Source organism: Pipistrellus kuhlii, unplaced genomic scaffold, assembly GCF_014108245.1.
Source record: "Pipistrellus kuhlii isolate mPipKuh1 unplaced genomic scaffold, mPipKuh1.p scaffold_m20_p_18, whole genome shotgun sequence".
Lineage (NCBI taxonomy): Eukaryota > Metazoa > Chordata > Mammalia > Chiroptera > Vespertilionidae > Pipistrellus > Pipistrellus kuhlii.
In genome coordinates, this window is record NW_023425493.1 from 12,017,191 (window position 1) to 12,033,363 (window position 16,173).

General features: G+C 48.8%; 2 protein-coding genes across 8 annotated transcripts in view; one reads left to right on the top strand and one right to left on the bottom strand.

Moving 5' to 3' along the window:
* PPP2R5A (protein phosphatase 2 regulatory subunit B'alpha) overlaps positions 1-5,328 on the top strand; it is a 60,636-nt gene extending 55,308 nt beyond the window's left edge. For all 4 annotated transcript variants that reach the window (XM_036442648.2, XM_036442645.2, XM_036442646.2 and 1 more), the window contains one exon: positions 4,189-5,328. In XM_036442648.2, the coding sequence (XP_036298541.1) occupies positions 4,189-4,321 (133 nt within the window). In that variant the 3' untranslated portion in view covers positions 4,322-5,328. The remainder of the gene's footprint in view (positions 1-4,188) is intronic.
* A 1,853-nt stretch (positions 5,329-7,181) lies between these two features.
* The window catches only part of PACC1 (proton activated chloride channel 1), a 36,142-nt gene continuing 27,150 nt past the window's right edge, over positions 7,182-16,173 (bottom strand). For 3 of the 4 annotated variants that reach the window (XM_036442653.2, XM_036442657.2, XM_045583116.1), the window contains 5 exons: positions 15,709-15,860; positions 12,368-12,510; positions 11,928-12,072; positions 9,434-9,541; positions 7,182-8,006 (listed from right to left, as the gene is read on the bottom strand). In XM_036442653.2, the coding sequence (XP_036298546.1) occupies positions 7,845-8,006; positions 9,434-9,541; positions 11,928-12,072; positions 12,368-12,510; positions 15,709-15,860 (710 nt within the window). In that variant the 3' untranslated portion in view covers positions 7,182-7,844. Of the gene's footprint in view, positions 8,007-9,429; positions 9,542-11,927; positions 12,073-12,367; positions 12,511-15,708; positions 15,861-16,173 lie in introns of those variants that run through there. The other variant, XM_045583117.1, reaches the window with a different exon arrangement.

Sequence of the window (16,173 nt, forward strand, 5' to 3'; positions counted from 1 at the left end):
GTAAGACAGCCCTAGGTGGTTTGGCCCAGTGGATAGAGCATCCATCGGTTTACAGACTGAAGGGTCCCAGGTTCTATTCCGGACAAGGACATGTACCTTGGTTGCAGGCATGTACCAACTAGAGAGTGTGCAGGAGGCAGCTGATCGATGTTTTTAACTCTATGTCCCTCTCCCTTCTTCTCTGTAAAAAATCAATAAAATATATTTTTAAAAGATTATTAAAATAGTAAGACAGCCCTAGCTGGTTTGGCCCAGTGGATAGAGCATCGACCTGCAGACTGAAGGGTCCTGGGTTCAATTCTGGTCAAGGGCACGTGCCTGTATTGCAGGTTTGAATCCCCAGTGGGGATTGTGCAGGAGGCAGCTGATCAAAATTCTCATCATTGTTTCTAGCTCTCCCTCTCCCTTCTTCTCTGAAATCAATAAAAATGTTTTCTTAAAGACATCAGAGCAGCCCATTGAAAAAAAAAAAGGAATAAAATTGTAGAATAAAGAGCTTCCCAGAAAAAATAAACAAAAACTAAAAGAGTTTATCACTGCCAAATTAGTAATACAAGAAATAAATGTTAGGGGGACTTAAGAAACAGGTGTGGTAGGATAAAAAATAGGAGTAATAAAATGGCAGTAACCAATACCTATCAATAATTACTTTAAATATAAATAGATTAAGTGCTCCAATCAAAAGACATATGGTGGCTGAAATATAAGAAAACAAGACCCATACATATGTTGTCCATGAGAAACCCACTTCTGATCAAATGGCACATGGAGACTGAAAGTAAAGAAATGGAAAAAGACATTTCATTCAAAATGGTAATGCAAAAAAAAATTTTAAAAAAGTAGCAATACTTAGAAAAATAGACTTTGAAATCAAGGCTATAACAAGAGACAAAGGAGGACACTTCGTAATGATAATAGGACCAATATAAAAAGAGACTATAACCCTTGTAATAAATTCACATCCAGTGTAGGAGCACCTAAAATTTATAAAGCAAATATTGGTGGAAATAAAAGGAAAAATAGTAACACAGACATACTAGGGTCTTTAACACCCTATTGACATCAATGGATAGCTCGGACAGAAAATCAACAAGGAAATGGTGCTTAAATGACAAACCAAATGGATTTAATTAATGTGTTTAGATCATTTCACTCAAACAGCAGAATATTCATTATTTTCAAGTGCACATGGACTGTTTTCCGTGATAGGCCACAATGTTAGGATATGAAACATGTCTCAAATTTAAGAAGATTGAAATAATATCAAGTATCTTCTTGGATCACAATGGTATGAAGTTAGAAATCCATTATAAAAAAGAAACTGGGAAACACAAATACATAGAGGCTAAATAAAATACTACTTAATAAGATCGAGACAAAAAGATGCCCCGAGACATGAAAACACAGTGATCCCAAATCTATGGGATATAGCAGTTCTAAGGAAATTCATAGCAATATAGGTCTACCTCATGAAAAAAAACCCTCAAGCTATCTAACCTTATATTTAAAGGAATCAGAAAAATCACAAAATCCAAAATGAGGAGGAAGAAGGAAATAAAGACCTGAGCAGAATTAAAGTTTTAAAAAACAATAGATCAATGAAACCAAGAGCAACTTTTTGAAAACATAAAATTGGTAAACCTTTAACTGAACTCATTAAGGAAGAAAAGAAAACCCAAATAAAATCAGAAATGGGAAAATCAAATGAATGGGAAGTGACAACTGATACCATAGAAGTACAAAGGTTAAAAAGAAAACTCTATGGCCCTGGCTGGTGTGGCTCAGTTGGTTGGCATCCCATGCAGTAAAAGATGGTCCGTTCAATTCCCATTCAGGGCACATGCACAGTTGCGGGATCTATCTTTGGTAAGGGTCGTGCAGGAGACAGCCAATCAATGTTTTTCTCTCCCTTTTCCTTCCTCTCTAAAAATCAATTTTAAAAATTAGAAAACTGAATACCCTGATACATTGTAAAGATCAGGCACCATGATCAAGTGGGATTCATCCTAGGATGCAAGGATGATTCTACACCTGTAAATCAAGTGATATACCACATAAAATGAAGGATAAAATCATGATCATGATCATATCAATAGATGCAGAAAAAGCATTTGATAGAAACTCTCAGCAAAGTGGAGTAGAGGGAACATACCTCAACCTAAGAAAGGCCATATATGGCAAATCGACAGCTAATATTATACTAAGTGGTGCAAAGCTAAATGCTTTTTCTTTAAGATCAGGAACAAGAGAAAGATGTCTTCTTACCCCACTTTTATTGAACATAATATTGGAAGTCATAGCCACAGCAATAAGACAAGCAAATATGAAGCATTCATATTTTAGAGGAAGAAATAAAACTGTCATTATTTGCAAATGACATACTAATATGAGAGCAGCCTAAAGAATCCACCAAAAAACCATTAGAACTAAAGTAAAAAGATACAAAATTAATGCTGAAAAGTTGGTTGCATAAGAAAACAATCCCACTTACAAATGCATCAAAAAGGATAAAATATCTAGGAATAAATTTCACCAAAGAAGTATAAGACCTGCACTCAGAAAACTAAGACACTAAAGAAAGAAATTAGAAAAAATACAAATAAATGGAATGATATACTATGCTCATAGAGGAGCAGTTTCTATCAAAATACCAATGGCATTTTTCACAGAACTAGAACAAATAATTCTAAAATTTACATACAACTACGAGGAGCCAAAGAAATCTTGAAAGAAGAATAAAATTGGAGGTGTCATGCTACCTAATAAACTATACTACAAGACTACAGTAATTAAAACAGGATGGTACTGGCATGGAAACATACCAGAAATAAATGACACCTATATGGCCAATTATAATAAAAGCAGCAAAAATATGCAATGGAATAATGCCACATTCTTTAAAAAATGATACTGGGAAAACTGGACAAACACAAAAGAATAAAACTGGGTCACTTTCTTACACCAAATAGAACAATAAACTTCAAAATGGATTTTAAGACCCAAACCCATAAAACTTAAAGAAAACATAGGATGTAAGCCCTTTGACATTGTCTTAGTAATATTTGCATGTCTCCTCTAGCAAGAGAAACAAAAGTGTGTATATCAAAATTAAAAAAACACCTACTGAATAGAAGATATTTGCCAATGATACATCCAATAAGGGTTTAAAATCTAAACCACATAAGGAATTCCATACCATTTCTCTCTCACTCTCTCACTCTCACTCACACACACGATGAAGGACTTGAATAGAAATTATCCCAAGAACACATACAGATGGCCAACCGATAAAGGAAAAGATGCTCCATATCAGGGAAATGCAAATTGAAACCACAAGGAGATATCAGAAGGGTTATCACCAATTAATTGACAACTAAGCATTGGAGAGAATGTGATGTAGAGAAATCCCCCAACGAAAAACGTATGCTCCCCCATTTTCGTTATTTACAATAGCAATGTTATGGAAACAACCTAAACATTGTGGGAAAAGATTATGGTTTTATATAATACAACAGAATATTAGCCATAAAAAAGAATAAAACCTTACCATTTACAACAACATGGATAGACCTAAAGGGTATTATGCTAAGTGAATTGTGTCAGATAAAGACACACACATCTGGTTTTCCTATATATGTGGATCTAAAAAATCCCACACACACAAAATAAATGAAAAAATAGTTTCATAAATGCAGAGAACAAACTGATGGCTGCCAGATGTGAGGGTGGTTGGAGGAATGGGTAAAAACGGTGACAGAATTAAGTATGAATTGCCAATAATAAAAACAGTCACAGGGGTGTCAAGTACAGCATAGGGAATATAGTCAATAAAATAACTATGCAGGTTGTCAGATGGGTACTAGACTTACCAGGGTGATCACTTTGTAAGTTACATAAATGGCCAATCACTATGTTGTACACTTGAAACTATTATACTTTTTTATGGCACCAATGATATGGTGGGCATGGTGGTGATAGAGATGATATGTAGAAGAGGTAAAATAGTGACTTTAGTTTGGTACAGAAGCACAGATGTAGGAGAATGACAAGGAGTACTGAGGTGCTCCAGGTGATTGTCCTCAAACACCTTAGGAGAGGGATTGAAGTGCAATGTGGATGAACAGTGTTTTCTAGCAAACTGCCAAACTGTTCTTCAGGTTCTGAAATAAAACTTTGCTTTATCTACAGAGAGAAAAAGAAGGAATTGGAACGTGAAGAATTATGGAAAAAATTAGAGGAGCTAAAACTAAAGAAAGCTCTGGAAAACCAGAACAATGCTTACAACATGCACAGTATTCTCAGCAATACAAGTGACAAATAAAGAGAAACATGCCGCCTCTGTTGGATAGGCACAGTTTTGTACAATTTTTTAAAAAATGTAAAAATCATGAAACCTCATCAGTATAATTAAAAGGCCAATTTTTTTCTGGCAACTGTAAATGAAAAAAATACATGGACTAAACATAGCCCTGTGCTTTATCATGGCCACAGTATATTGTAACATTTGTCTAATCATTGATTTATTGTGTCACATCTGAAGTTTCACAGAAATGAACTTTATCATCTATAATATGAGATAATTATGGGAGTGGTAAGAATTATGACTTGAATTCTATTTTGATTGTGTTGCACATAGATTAATAGTCTGCTCTGTATATTTTTCCCTTTTTATAATGTGCTTTTCACATTGCTGCAAACCTTAGTTACATCCTAGGAAAAAAGTATTTCCTAAATAAAACTAAGGTATAATCCTCACCTTTCTCTTTGTCCCTCTCAGAAATATGATGGGGGGAATTAACTGCCAAAAGCCTTCCTCCGTTGGAAATATTACTGTACTCTGGAATTTGAGCAAAAAAAAAAAAAGCTTAAATCTCCAGGTTTTTCAAAGCACAAACTATAAATAAAAGCTAGGAAAGTAAACCAAATTCTTCCGATTGCTCCTCTTGAGTATCCCCCTTACCTGCAACTCCTGAACGATGAGCAGATTGGGGCTCCTCTCAGTTCATTCCTCTTCCTCCCCTCCCGCGGCTGAAGGCAGGGCCCTTCCAGCCCTCAGCACCTGCCCCTGGGTCCCTGCGGACGACGCAGAGCGCCCTGGCCACTGCCCGGCTTCACTTAAAGGAACTGCGGTTGGCTTCTGTAGAGTTCTAAGAAGGGTGACTATAGGAGTCTTGTATGTTTTTACTTGGTCAAATATTTCTCATAAATTTTGTTATCAGAGTACCATTCCAATCTCTTAACTTGCAGTTGTGTGGAAAACTGTTTTGTAATGGAAGATCTTCACTGGGGGATTGAGCAGCATTTAATAAAGTCTATGTTTGTATTTTGCCTTATCTCATCACTGCTTTTTTCAGCTCTAAGTTTAGGCATTCAGAAGCAGCTGTCCCCCTTTATACATATATACACATACATCATTCATACGTGTGTGAATATAGGAAAGCTTAAGGCAAATTGCAGGATACAGTCTTAAAAAATAGGAAGATTGTGCCAAATTGAATGTTCTAGCCATTTACCAAAGTATACCTGTTTTACAGAATATTTGCATAAAACTCAAGTTCTAGGATATCCTTCACGTCCTTCTATGTTCAGAGGATGGATTTAACTTACCTTAAATGTCAGTTTTAATTAAAATAGACCCAGGAGGATAAATGTTGAATGTCTGTAATAAATAACAGCATTTTTGTGAGGGGCAGGAAGATGGTAGCAGAATCAGAAGCCAGGCGTTCTCAAAGTTTTCAACGACTGGTGTCCGATTCCACCCTGTCACACCCAGGGAGAGCTCTAGCCCAGTCTGCACGCTGTGCCCAGGTCCTTGTAAAAGCAACCCGTCGCTCGCTGTGGCCCCCAGAACGCTTCCTGTTCAGTGTGTGGCTCCTAGTTCACCGTGTTCTCAAGCAGCCCCTCACCTGAGACAAATCCAGGTCACGGTGCTCTTGCCAGATCCTCCGCGCTAACCCACGGCCGGCCGGCCGGCCGGGTGGAAGGGCGATCCTACTGCAGAACGAGAGTGAGGCAAGCCCTTCCAGAAAGGGGACGTTCGGGCTGACTGCCCATGCTGTGGAGAAGGGTTAGGCGCGAGCAGCCAGAGCGGACTTCGGCGGGCTGCAGCCAGTATGTAGTTACTTTTCTTTGATGAGTTAAAACTGCTCACTTCCTAACTACCTACTGACACTAAAGCACAATTAAGAGGTCTCAACTTTCCACAACATAGAAAATTCCGTTTTAGGCTGTTCACTGGGGCAAATTTTATTCGCCATTTTAAAGATGTTAACCCTTTGCACTCCGAAACATTCTGGACATTGGCTACCAGCTACTCAAAGCTACTTTGCAGCGGGTGCGTTGAATTAACCCAATTCCCTGTAATCACTAATAAACTGCAATGTCCCCTGAGAGGGGACATCTGAGTGATATGCTAGAATTCCGATGTCCCCTGAGAGGGGGCAGCGGAGTGCAAAGGGTTAACTAATATTAAAGTGGTGGTCGTTTTTCAGAGATACTTTACGAATACACACCTGGTTCTCAGTACTGCTAATGTATGCTTTTATGCCTGGCTTTGCATTTGCCTTACAGTCAGGTTTTTAGAGATGAGGCCGAGGCTGAAGTTTGAATTTGCATGCTCTACGGCAGCAGTCGCCACCCGGTGGTCTGTGAACCACTGCTGGTCCGTGAGGTCCGAAAGGCTGGCGACCGCTGCTCTATGGCACGGAAAAGCAGCAGGAGTATTTCTGTACACAAGTTCACGTTTAATACTTCAGCCAAAACCAGCTTCTTGCTAAGTTAGACATGAGATTTTAAAAAAAAGACCCATCACACATTTGAGTTAACTAAAGGCAGATTATGAAATTCAGGAAATGCTACCAAGTCCTCTTTGGATGCTAAGGGCATGTAAATAATTTAAAACTCTGGAAACGACTTCATAACGTTAAGTCAGCCCATGGCTACCATGTGAAACATACTCCGGTGGTTTTGGAGGGTTAACAGCGGATTCATGGCCTTGAGCCATCACGCTTCCCACCGACTGTCCCACCCCACCTTCCCTGGGCGCAGTCAGGACGTACCTCGGGGCCAGATCCATCCACCTCAGGAGTCCAGGCTCACACCGCCTCTGATTTGAGGCCACAGAAGGAAAGTGTACTGGTGCCTACTGATTTAACAGATATTCATACTGGCACACTGATTCCTTTTGTACTAACCTTTTATTCCTGCTAATAAAACCATCAAAATACATTGAATAGGCACCTAACTGTACATTCACACTAGTGCTTCCGCTTGTTAATCACTCTAAACTCATACCTGCGTCAACAAAAACTCTTAAGATGGCTAGTCAGTCCACAGGAAATCTAATTACAGTATTAACTTCAGAAGTTTCATTTAACGTTTAACAAAGGGGAGAACTTGTCAGAGACCGGACGACGGAAACGGCAGGCGATGCCAGAGACGTCAGTGTGTGCCCTTTGTGTAAAGTGCTCAGGTTTCAAAGCGTGACCTGCACATCCTGGCAGCCACACCCTCGTCCATCCACTTAAAAACCTCAGGGGAAACCCCAGGTAAACAGCGCTGAGCTGCACACCAACCAGACCGGAAGGAAAGGCAGCGTCGACAATCCTTCAGAAACCAGCCCTAGTTCCATCTTCCACAAACCCTATTCACATGTCCTACACAAAACTTCCTGAATAACTTAAGTGCTTAAATAACGTGAAGGTCATCCACTGGATCTGTTCCCCAGCGGCTCCTCCCAGCAGGCCCGTCTCCCAGGTGAGTTCAGGAGTGCTGGTGGCTCAGTCTATCAAAGTGGAAGTGGTGAGACCTCCATTAGCGTGGGCAGGTCCATGGACAGGGTGGCTTCAGCTTATGTGGTTCGTCGCCTGACCTCTCTTTTTAAGGTATCTCTTCCTAATTTTGATCATCCACTTCACACTCAGTTTGGCAAACTCTGCTGCTTTAAATAAAGCCAAGAAGGCCCCACAGAGAAGAGCAATTGTGTTCCAAGGATTGGCTGTGATTATCTGTAAGACAGAACCAACTCAAGTTTATTAGTTTGCTTCGGTTTTGATTCTTAGGTGATACTAGCATCAGTGGGTGATGTGAAAACCACCTGGTTCTAAAATTGTAGGAACTCCACACTCCCGTCACACTTTCACATCCACAGTTCAGTCCTCCCTACAACAAAGTGATTCTGAAAGAAAAAACGTTTTAAAATAGCCATGCGCAAATAAGACAGTACTGAGCTATATGTTTAATACAACCTGTGACATTGCTTTAAGACAAATTTCTCCAAAATTCAACCCAGAAGAGCAGCAGCTCCTCTTGTTTTCCTCGCCTCTCGCAGTGACTCACACTTCTCCCGTCCAGTCCAATGGCCATCCTCCCGCACTCCCCTGGGGCCCCCTGCCTCCAGGCTGTGCCCCCTTCCCCGCCTGCATGCCTCCCGCCTGCCTAGAGCTACTAATCCTCCGAGCCTTCCCTGTTCACTCAGCCAAACCCTCCGATGTAGCAGACATTCACCCCCCAGTCTCTGGGGAGGCACTGCCTGTCTGGGATTAGTCCCTTCACAGCCACAGGTGCTCCCTCCGGAAATAAACTCTCCACGGCTGACGTCCTATTTGGATTTCCGAGATCCCCATCCTGGTACGGAGCACTGTTCAGTCGAGCAGGGCGACCTCAGACCCCTGAACCTTGGGTGGCTGCATCGCCTCCACTGCTGGGGACTGTGGTGAAGCTGAGTGACAGCGCGAGGAGGCCTCGAGCACCGGCCCATTACAGGCACTTCCCAATGAATCAGGTTACGAACGCCTCATCACTTGATTGACGTGCAGAGCTGAAGGCGCTTACTCCTCTACTCGGAGCCCTGATCGCCGAAGCCTCGCTCAAGCCTGGCCAACGCCCGGATACGGGGGCGGTGAGTGGCCGTGGAGCATGCCCGCCTCACAGACCCTCCCTGTGTCATCCCGGCTGAGCGTGGCCACATCAGCACATTCTGGGACGAGCTCGGGGGCTGGCTCTCACAAATGCCTCTCACAAATGCTCCGTGGGCAGAGCTGTCTCAGTGCCCCTTCGGTCTGAGAATCGGCATTAACTGACACTGCTAATTTTTTACGTGTACCTTTCTGTTCTCTCTCATCACAAATATAAGTTCTCATCCTACAGACAACCACTTAAACAGAATGGTTCCCAAAGAGCAGTAATTGAGACAGTAGCTCAATGCTTTCTACTCAGGTCAGTCAATTAATATTACAGCGAAGCAGCTCCTCTGTGCCAGGCACTGTGCTGGACACCAAACAGATGAACAAAAGACAAGGTCCCCACCGTCCTGGGCCGCAGGCTGGCGGTGAAGACAAGACCTCTGAACAAATGCCACCCACACACCTGGTCTGCGCTAGGAAAGGAGACGAGCCTGCAGGCAGCCCACCTGCCTCGCCATCTGAATACTCACATCTTGCACTTTCTGGATGAAGGGATCTTTCCATTCAAAGACCACAAAAAACAGCTGGGCGCTTTTCTCGGCGGCCGGCCTCTGGTCAATGTAGTTGACCACACTCGTCTAGGAACAGAGGAGAGAAGCTGTCACCGGCCGGGGCCGCGGGAACGGGCAGCATGGCCGGGAGGTCTCGGACCTTGGCTCTCCTCACCCCAACCTCATACATACACACCCTGACACCACTGGCTCCGGAGCCCGGGCCTTCCCGTGGCTTCCACAGTTCTTTGGGGAACGAGTAGGATTTGGGATGTACAATAGGTGTTTTTGGATCAAATCATACAGGTGTCACTGACTAAATCATATTCAAAGTGTAAGACTCACAAAAGCCATAAAAATCCTAAACTTCAAAATACTCAATCCTAAGAGCTTTGAGTGGGGGAGAAGGGCCGCCTGGACCCACGGGGGGAGTGCCCCTGTGCACCGCGAGGGGCTGTGCTTGGGGCGATGCGGCTGCCGCTGACTGACGTGGTGTCGGGGAGAGCAGACAGAAGCCCAGCCCGGCCCCGAGGGTTGCGCTCAGCATCTGAACCGAGCCTCTTCTCTGCCTTCCTCACTGAGCCAGAGAGGATCACAGGAAGCACTACACATGAGAGAACTTAAACTTCAAAACCTGATACAGAACATTTAACACTGTGTTCTAGTCCCTGTGCCCTGCCAAAGGCTTCCAACAGAGGCTATGACAAAAAGCACATAAAACACTCTGAAGCCTCTGGCTGGTGGGCCGGGGCCGCCCGGAGAGCCTGGGGGACGGGCCTGCACCTCGCCGTGAGGTGCACACACGCAGCTCAGCTCCTCTCTCAGCTGCGGGGCCCAGACAAGAAGGCCTGGCGTTGTCGGAGGAAAGGGGAGCGGAGATTCAGGCTGTGCAGTTCTCTTACAATCTAGGATACTGCCCTGGGAGCCGTACATCCCAAGGCAGGAAAAAGCCTGTGCCCTGGAAGAAACCTGGCTCCACGCATGCCCTTCCCAAAGCTCTCCTGGGCGCAGCCTTCGGAGCCGGCGCGGGCAGGGCCGGACGGACAAACGCGCGGCTTCCGGCCCAGGACAACCCGTCGACCGGGGTGGGCCCACTCCGACCGGCTCCGAGGAGAGCAGAGGGTGTGGGCTCAGGCCGTCTCCTCGTGGCCTCTGCAGGCTCCAGCCACAGGCACAAGGGGTGGGGGCGGGAGTGGGGTGTAGGTGTGGACTCAGGCAAAAGGCAGAGAGCCACTGCCATGGTGGAAGCCCAAAAGAGTTTGTAAAAGAGTTTGAGTCAAACTGACATCATGCCTGGGAGCAATATCTCAAATCCTCCCTCTGTGTTTTTTGATCTAATGTCTCTATTTTTCTGTTTTATAATGGATGTAGCAATGGGTGTGTGGCCGTGCTTTTGGTGGTCACTGACCAACACCCCTGTCCCACCCTTCGATCCCCACTCCCTTTTCCTAAGGGCCTCTTGGCTCTCACGGGAGGGGGGAGGCACAGGGGGGCTGGAGACCCCGTATCTCCTGGCTGCAGGCCTGTGGGGTGGCAGCCTTAGGAACCCAGGTTCCATTAGGAAACATTTCCGAGATGCACCCAACATACTTGTAACTTTAGAAGTGATGTAACATTAGCATTATTGTTCTACAGCTACATGCATTATAAAACACTAAAAACAGAAAAGTTGGATTAAAAATATAAAAAGAGAGAGGATTTGAGATTATTACTCCCAGACATGACGCCAATTGGACTCAATCTCTGGACAGCTCCGTTGATTACCGATTCACCAAGGTTTCAGGCTCAATCCCTGGCCAGTGCACATATAAGCAGCAACCAATGAACAACAAATTGATGTTTCTCTCTCTCTCTCTCAAATCAATAAATTAAAAAGTCAGCTCTGGCCTGTGTGGTGTTGGCTGGACCACTGTCCTCGGCACTGAAAGGGTGCAGAATGGATTCCCATTCCGAGGGCGAATCTAGGTTGTAGGTCAATCCCAGGTTGGGGTGCCCACAGAGGCAACCAATTCCCCCCCCCCTTTCACTCTCTAAAATCAACAGAGACATTTTTGGGGGGGGGAAATAACTTGTGTAAAAGCAATGTATTTTATAAAACTAATGATTTTTTTAGAAAGCTTGTATTTTACCCCCCCATCCCGAAGGACCGTCATGCCCATGACACCTGAGAGCCACTGCCATCTAGTGTCTCTTCCCTGCAAACACCGACCCTCTAGGCGGCCGCCAGCCTCCAGCCTGGGCTTGCTCGGTGGCGCCAGGTGGTCCCTGCACCCACAGGGCTCTCTGCTCCGTGTTGTGCTGGGACTGGCAGTAACGGAGGGCGAGGCTTGGCATGGGCACTGCCTACAGAACGCGGGAGCTCCTGCATGGCCCGCTCTCGGCCTCAGACCCCGCACGGAGGCCCCTCCCTGGGGCGCTCCCCACCCCACTCGGGCTGCACGGCCAGCAGCCTGGCCCACCCAGCGCCACCCACCTCCTGCCGGAACTCCACTGCTTCCCGGCCGTCTTCCTCCTTGGTCTCCACCAGGGACATCTTGACCCAGGTCCGGAAGCCCCCGGAGAACTTCCAGCTGGAGGAGGCGCTCTCACAGGCCTGCATGAAGCCCACCCTGTCTGGGCTGAGGCAGAGGAGAAAGGTGCGAGCTCATCAGGCGCTCCAGCCCTGGCTTCAGCTGGTCTCCTGCTGGCATCGCCAGGACTCCCACCGCCTCCTCCAGGCTCTGCCTCTGGTTCCCAATGGGGAGGGACGTGGGAGGGGCTGCCCACCTCAGGCTGGGCCAGTCCTCGAGACCCCGAGGCCCCGGTGGGAGAAGGCTCCTCAGAGGGCCTCTGGCCTCCCCCCAACCCCCGCCCTGCACCCCCACCCCACGGGGGGCTGGGCGAAGCTGGCGTGGACAGGGGAGCTGAAGGCACCTGTGCAGGAACTCCTGGAAGGAGGAGAAGAGCAGGTAGTCGATGGCGCTGAAGTCCTCGCTGCTCTGGTTCAGGCGGAACTGGAGGAAGACCAGCTCCCGCTTCTTCACTTCCCGCGGCCCCCGCACGATCAGGGCGGATTTCTGCAGAGACACAGGCGGAACCTCAGCCTGGAGAGCAGCAGCCAGACTCGGGGGGGTCAGCCGGGAAGCCCACTGGCCCAGGGGACCCCCTCCTGCTGTGCCGTGCGCTCTGCACGGCTGGGCTCGGCTGCGCTGAGCAGCCCCGTGGGGAAGGACAGGAAAGCCGTCTTCCTTTCGGCCACTTTCCCGTTAACTCTGCTCAGGCGCCACTGGCTCTATGAAGCTTTGAATTTAATGTGAAATTCTGCAAATCTTTTTTTTATGGCTTCTGGGTTTTGTTTGCTAAGGAAAACCACAATTATATCCCTATTCTCCTATATTTCTTTAAAGTATCTTTTTTTTTTTTTAAGCTTTTTCACTTCTAGTTCTGTGTTGCGGGGTGAAATAGGGATGTGACTCCACTCCCCACACAATGGAGGTGCAGGTTTGATGGCTGTGGGTCTCCCTGCTGTGACCTCGGACTGAGCAGGGCGCTGCTCACCCGCAAACCTGCCTGTTTTGTACGTGTCTTCTCATGCACCTTGAACCTATAGCTTAAGTCCCATGGAAAACCAACTGGGACTTTTAACTGCTGCTACTGGATTGATGATTAATTTGGGGGAAATATCTTAACGTCAGCTTTTATGAAGGCTCTGAGAGACACACGCTCCACACCCACTGTGCTTCTCAGTCGCTGCTCTTCTTTCTGTCTCCCCATCTGTGTTTCTGAGGAGTTACACATGCTCTGGGTCCTGGTACCTTTTACTCTAAGAGGTTTTGCCTAAAATATACAACTGGGAGGCTGCTTGGCACGTAGCAATAGATGGGTGACGGTTAAATCTTCTCCGTGAAGAGGGGTGGAGTTGAACCCTTATCCGTATTAAACATCCCTCTTTCGCCCTTTGCACCTGGAATTCCTTTTTAACTGAGGTTACCACTGTTGCTCCACTTCTGGCTATTGCAGCCTTATCCCAAGATTTCTCTCTGCCCACTGGCCCCTCAGCCTTTCCGCACGGCGAGAGGCAGCAGAGGACGCTGACCGTCCTGTTTCCATCATCCGCTTCCTCCTGCAGACCTAGGACCGCTTCCCCATCCGCGGCTCCAGCAGTCAGCCGCCTGCTGGCCCCCCTCCGGCCTCAGACCCGGCCATGAGACCAAGTTCCTGGAACGTGCAGTGACTCGGGCCCCTCGGCACTTGCCCTCCACTTCTCACCCCTGGGGCCGGTGTGTGCACTGGTGCCACGAGCCAGTGCTGACCGCAGGACCAGGACAACGCCCGGGGTGGCAGCGTGACCGGCTCCTGCACAGCGGACTGTCCCAGAGAAAGACAGACTCTCTCTGGTCTCAGCTCTGTGTGCGTCTGGGCGTCTGCTTTGTGCAGAAGCTTAGCCCAGGCTCTGAGCGCCACGTACACTGCTGTCTGAACTGGAGCGCATGGACAGCCACCTACAATGGAGGCATCAGCGCAACGCGGGCACTGGGAGTCGGGCAGGCCGCGAGCGAACACACACAGGTCCTGCAGACAAAGGCCATGCCCACAACTGTGCCAGGGCAACAACAACTTAGATTAAACCGAGGGGGGGAGACTAAAAAGTAAATGAGACTCTGAAGACTGACAAGGGAGGGCCAGATGAGAGCTGGGTCTCTTCCACGTGGACGTGACGGCGCGCAAACAGCCAGAAGACCGCACGTTTCTCAAGACATCTCACCGCAAACGAAGGGCGGGAGAAGGACAAGCCAACCACCCGGTCGGAGACCGTCCAGCCCCAGACGCTCCTCCAGCCCAGGACACTGAAGTCTGGCGGCCGTGAGGAAACACAGTCCTGCAGACCCTCAAGGCCGTGCCCCCAACTGTCCAGCCCACAGCCGCTCTGCAGCAGAAAGTGGGTGCCCAAAGCGGTGGAACCGGGGAGGGCATGCTTCTGTGCCCACTCCAGTGCCGGCCACAGAGAACCACTGCCAGGCAGACCTCCCCTCGTAGACCGCCAGGGGCTGGCGAAGACACGGCTCTCGCAGGTCCCTCCCCAGGGCCTCGTCACTGCCTCCAGCAGCTGTGCCCCCGTTCTTCCCTCCTGGGGTCCTCCTGCCTCTCTGAGACCCGGGCGGGGCCACAGGCTGGCGGGGGTGTGGGGCCTGGCCAGGGAGGGCATGTCTCTCAGCAGAGTCCCCTGGCTGGCTGTCCTCCAGCGCCCCAGCAGCCTGCTCCTGGGCGGCCACGGCCGGAGGACCGCCCCGCAGCAGGCCTCTCGGCATCTGCTCCAGGCACGGGCTTCCTCCATCTGTTCGCTCCATCACCCTGACCGGACCTGCTGTTCCTATTTCCTGTTCCTCAAAATGTCTGGTCAGCCCGTGATACCCTTTCCTGGTTCACAGGGCTCCTGTGGATATTTTATTTGCTATTTTTTTGCAGGAGTGGGAATCATTTCAGAGGATTTTAGAAGGAAGCCTAGAATAACTATTAACAAAACTCATCCTAAGACCCACTCCCAGCTCCCTACCACCCCAAAGCTTGCTTCTCTCATCCGGCCTGACCACCCCATCCGGGGTACAGGGCGATCCCTGGGGCACCTCCAGCAACACCAACCCCTGCGCCTTCCAGGGGCCCAACACTACCCCCTCTGCCGCGCTGGAGTCTGGGCCAGGGTTCTTCCTCCTAAAAACCTTCCCTTCTCCTCAGCCCGGCTCAAGCCTTCCTGAAACGTGGACCTGGGACGAAAAAGGGAAGATGTGAAAAACACAAACTCCCTCCCTGCCTGCACACCCGTGCGGGCGCCGCCCGGACAGCACTCCTGCTTACACTGTATTCACTTCAAACACAGATGCCCAGGCCCCGCGCCCTGGAATGACCAATCAGTTGGCCTCACATGGAATCTGGGAATCGACATTTTCCAACAGCACCCTGGCGGTTTCCCTGAGCAGTCAGGGAGGGGACCCACTCCGCCTCTACCATGCCCCCGCAGCCCGTCCTGCCGGCAGGACAGGATCCCAGGGTCTTCTGACCGAGTGCGGGAGCCAGCCACAGCCATGACCCACTTGTCCTCTGCTCAGGGGGCGGGGGCCCGCACCAGCCCCCCCCCGGCAGAAAGAAGATGGTCCGGGCCCGCACCAGCCCCCCCCACCCCCCCCACCCCCCCCACCCCCCCCCACCCCCCCCACCCCCCCGCAGAAAGAAGATGGGCCTCGGGTGCGGCCGGGAGCAGCTGCCCCGCCCGGACTCACCAGGGTCTGGTTGGAGAACGGGTCGGTGTAGTTGATCCTCTGGGTGGTGCAGTTCACGTCTCCAGGCCGGCCCGGGCTCCTCAGCGGCGGGATGACCTCGTAATGGTGCTTACAGCTGAGCAGCTGGGCCTGGCCGGGGTACAGGGCGATCCCTGGGGCGCAAATGGAAAATGAACGTCAGGAGGCGCAGGCCCTGACCGCACCCTAAAGTCCAGTCCCATTCATTTGTTCACACCCACCATCAGCCTAAGTTCAGGACTACAGGGGAGAGAGAAGGAAAAGGCTAGAGAGGGAGGAAAGCCACGTCCTCTGCCCTCGGAAAGCCCTCCTCTGATGAGGGCCACAGGCCTCCTCAGGGAGCCCTCCCGCCCCTGCGCCTGCACCAGAATGCTGCTGTCAGTGAGGGGCCTCCTGACCGAGCCTCTCCTGGGACCGCACCCACCGCGGAGTGAGTGGGAGGCCCGG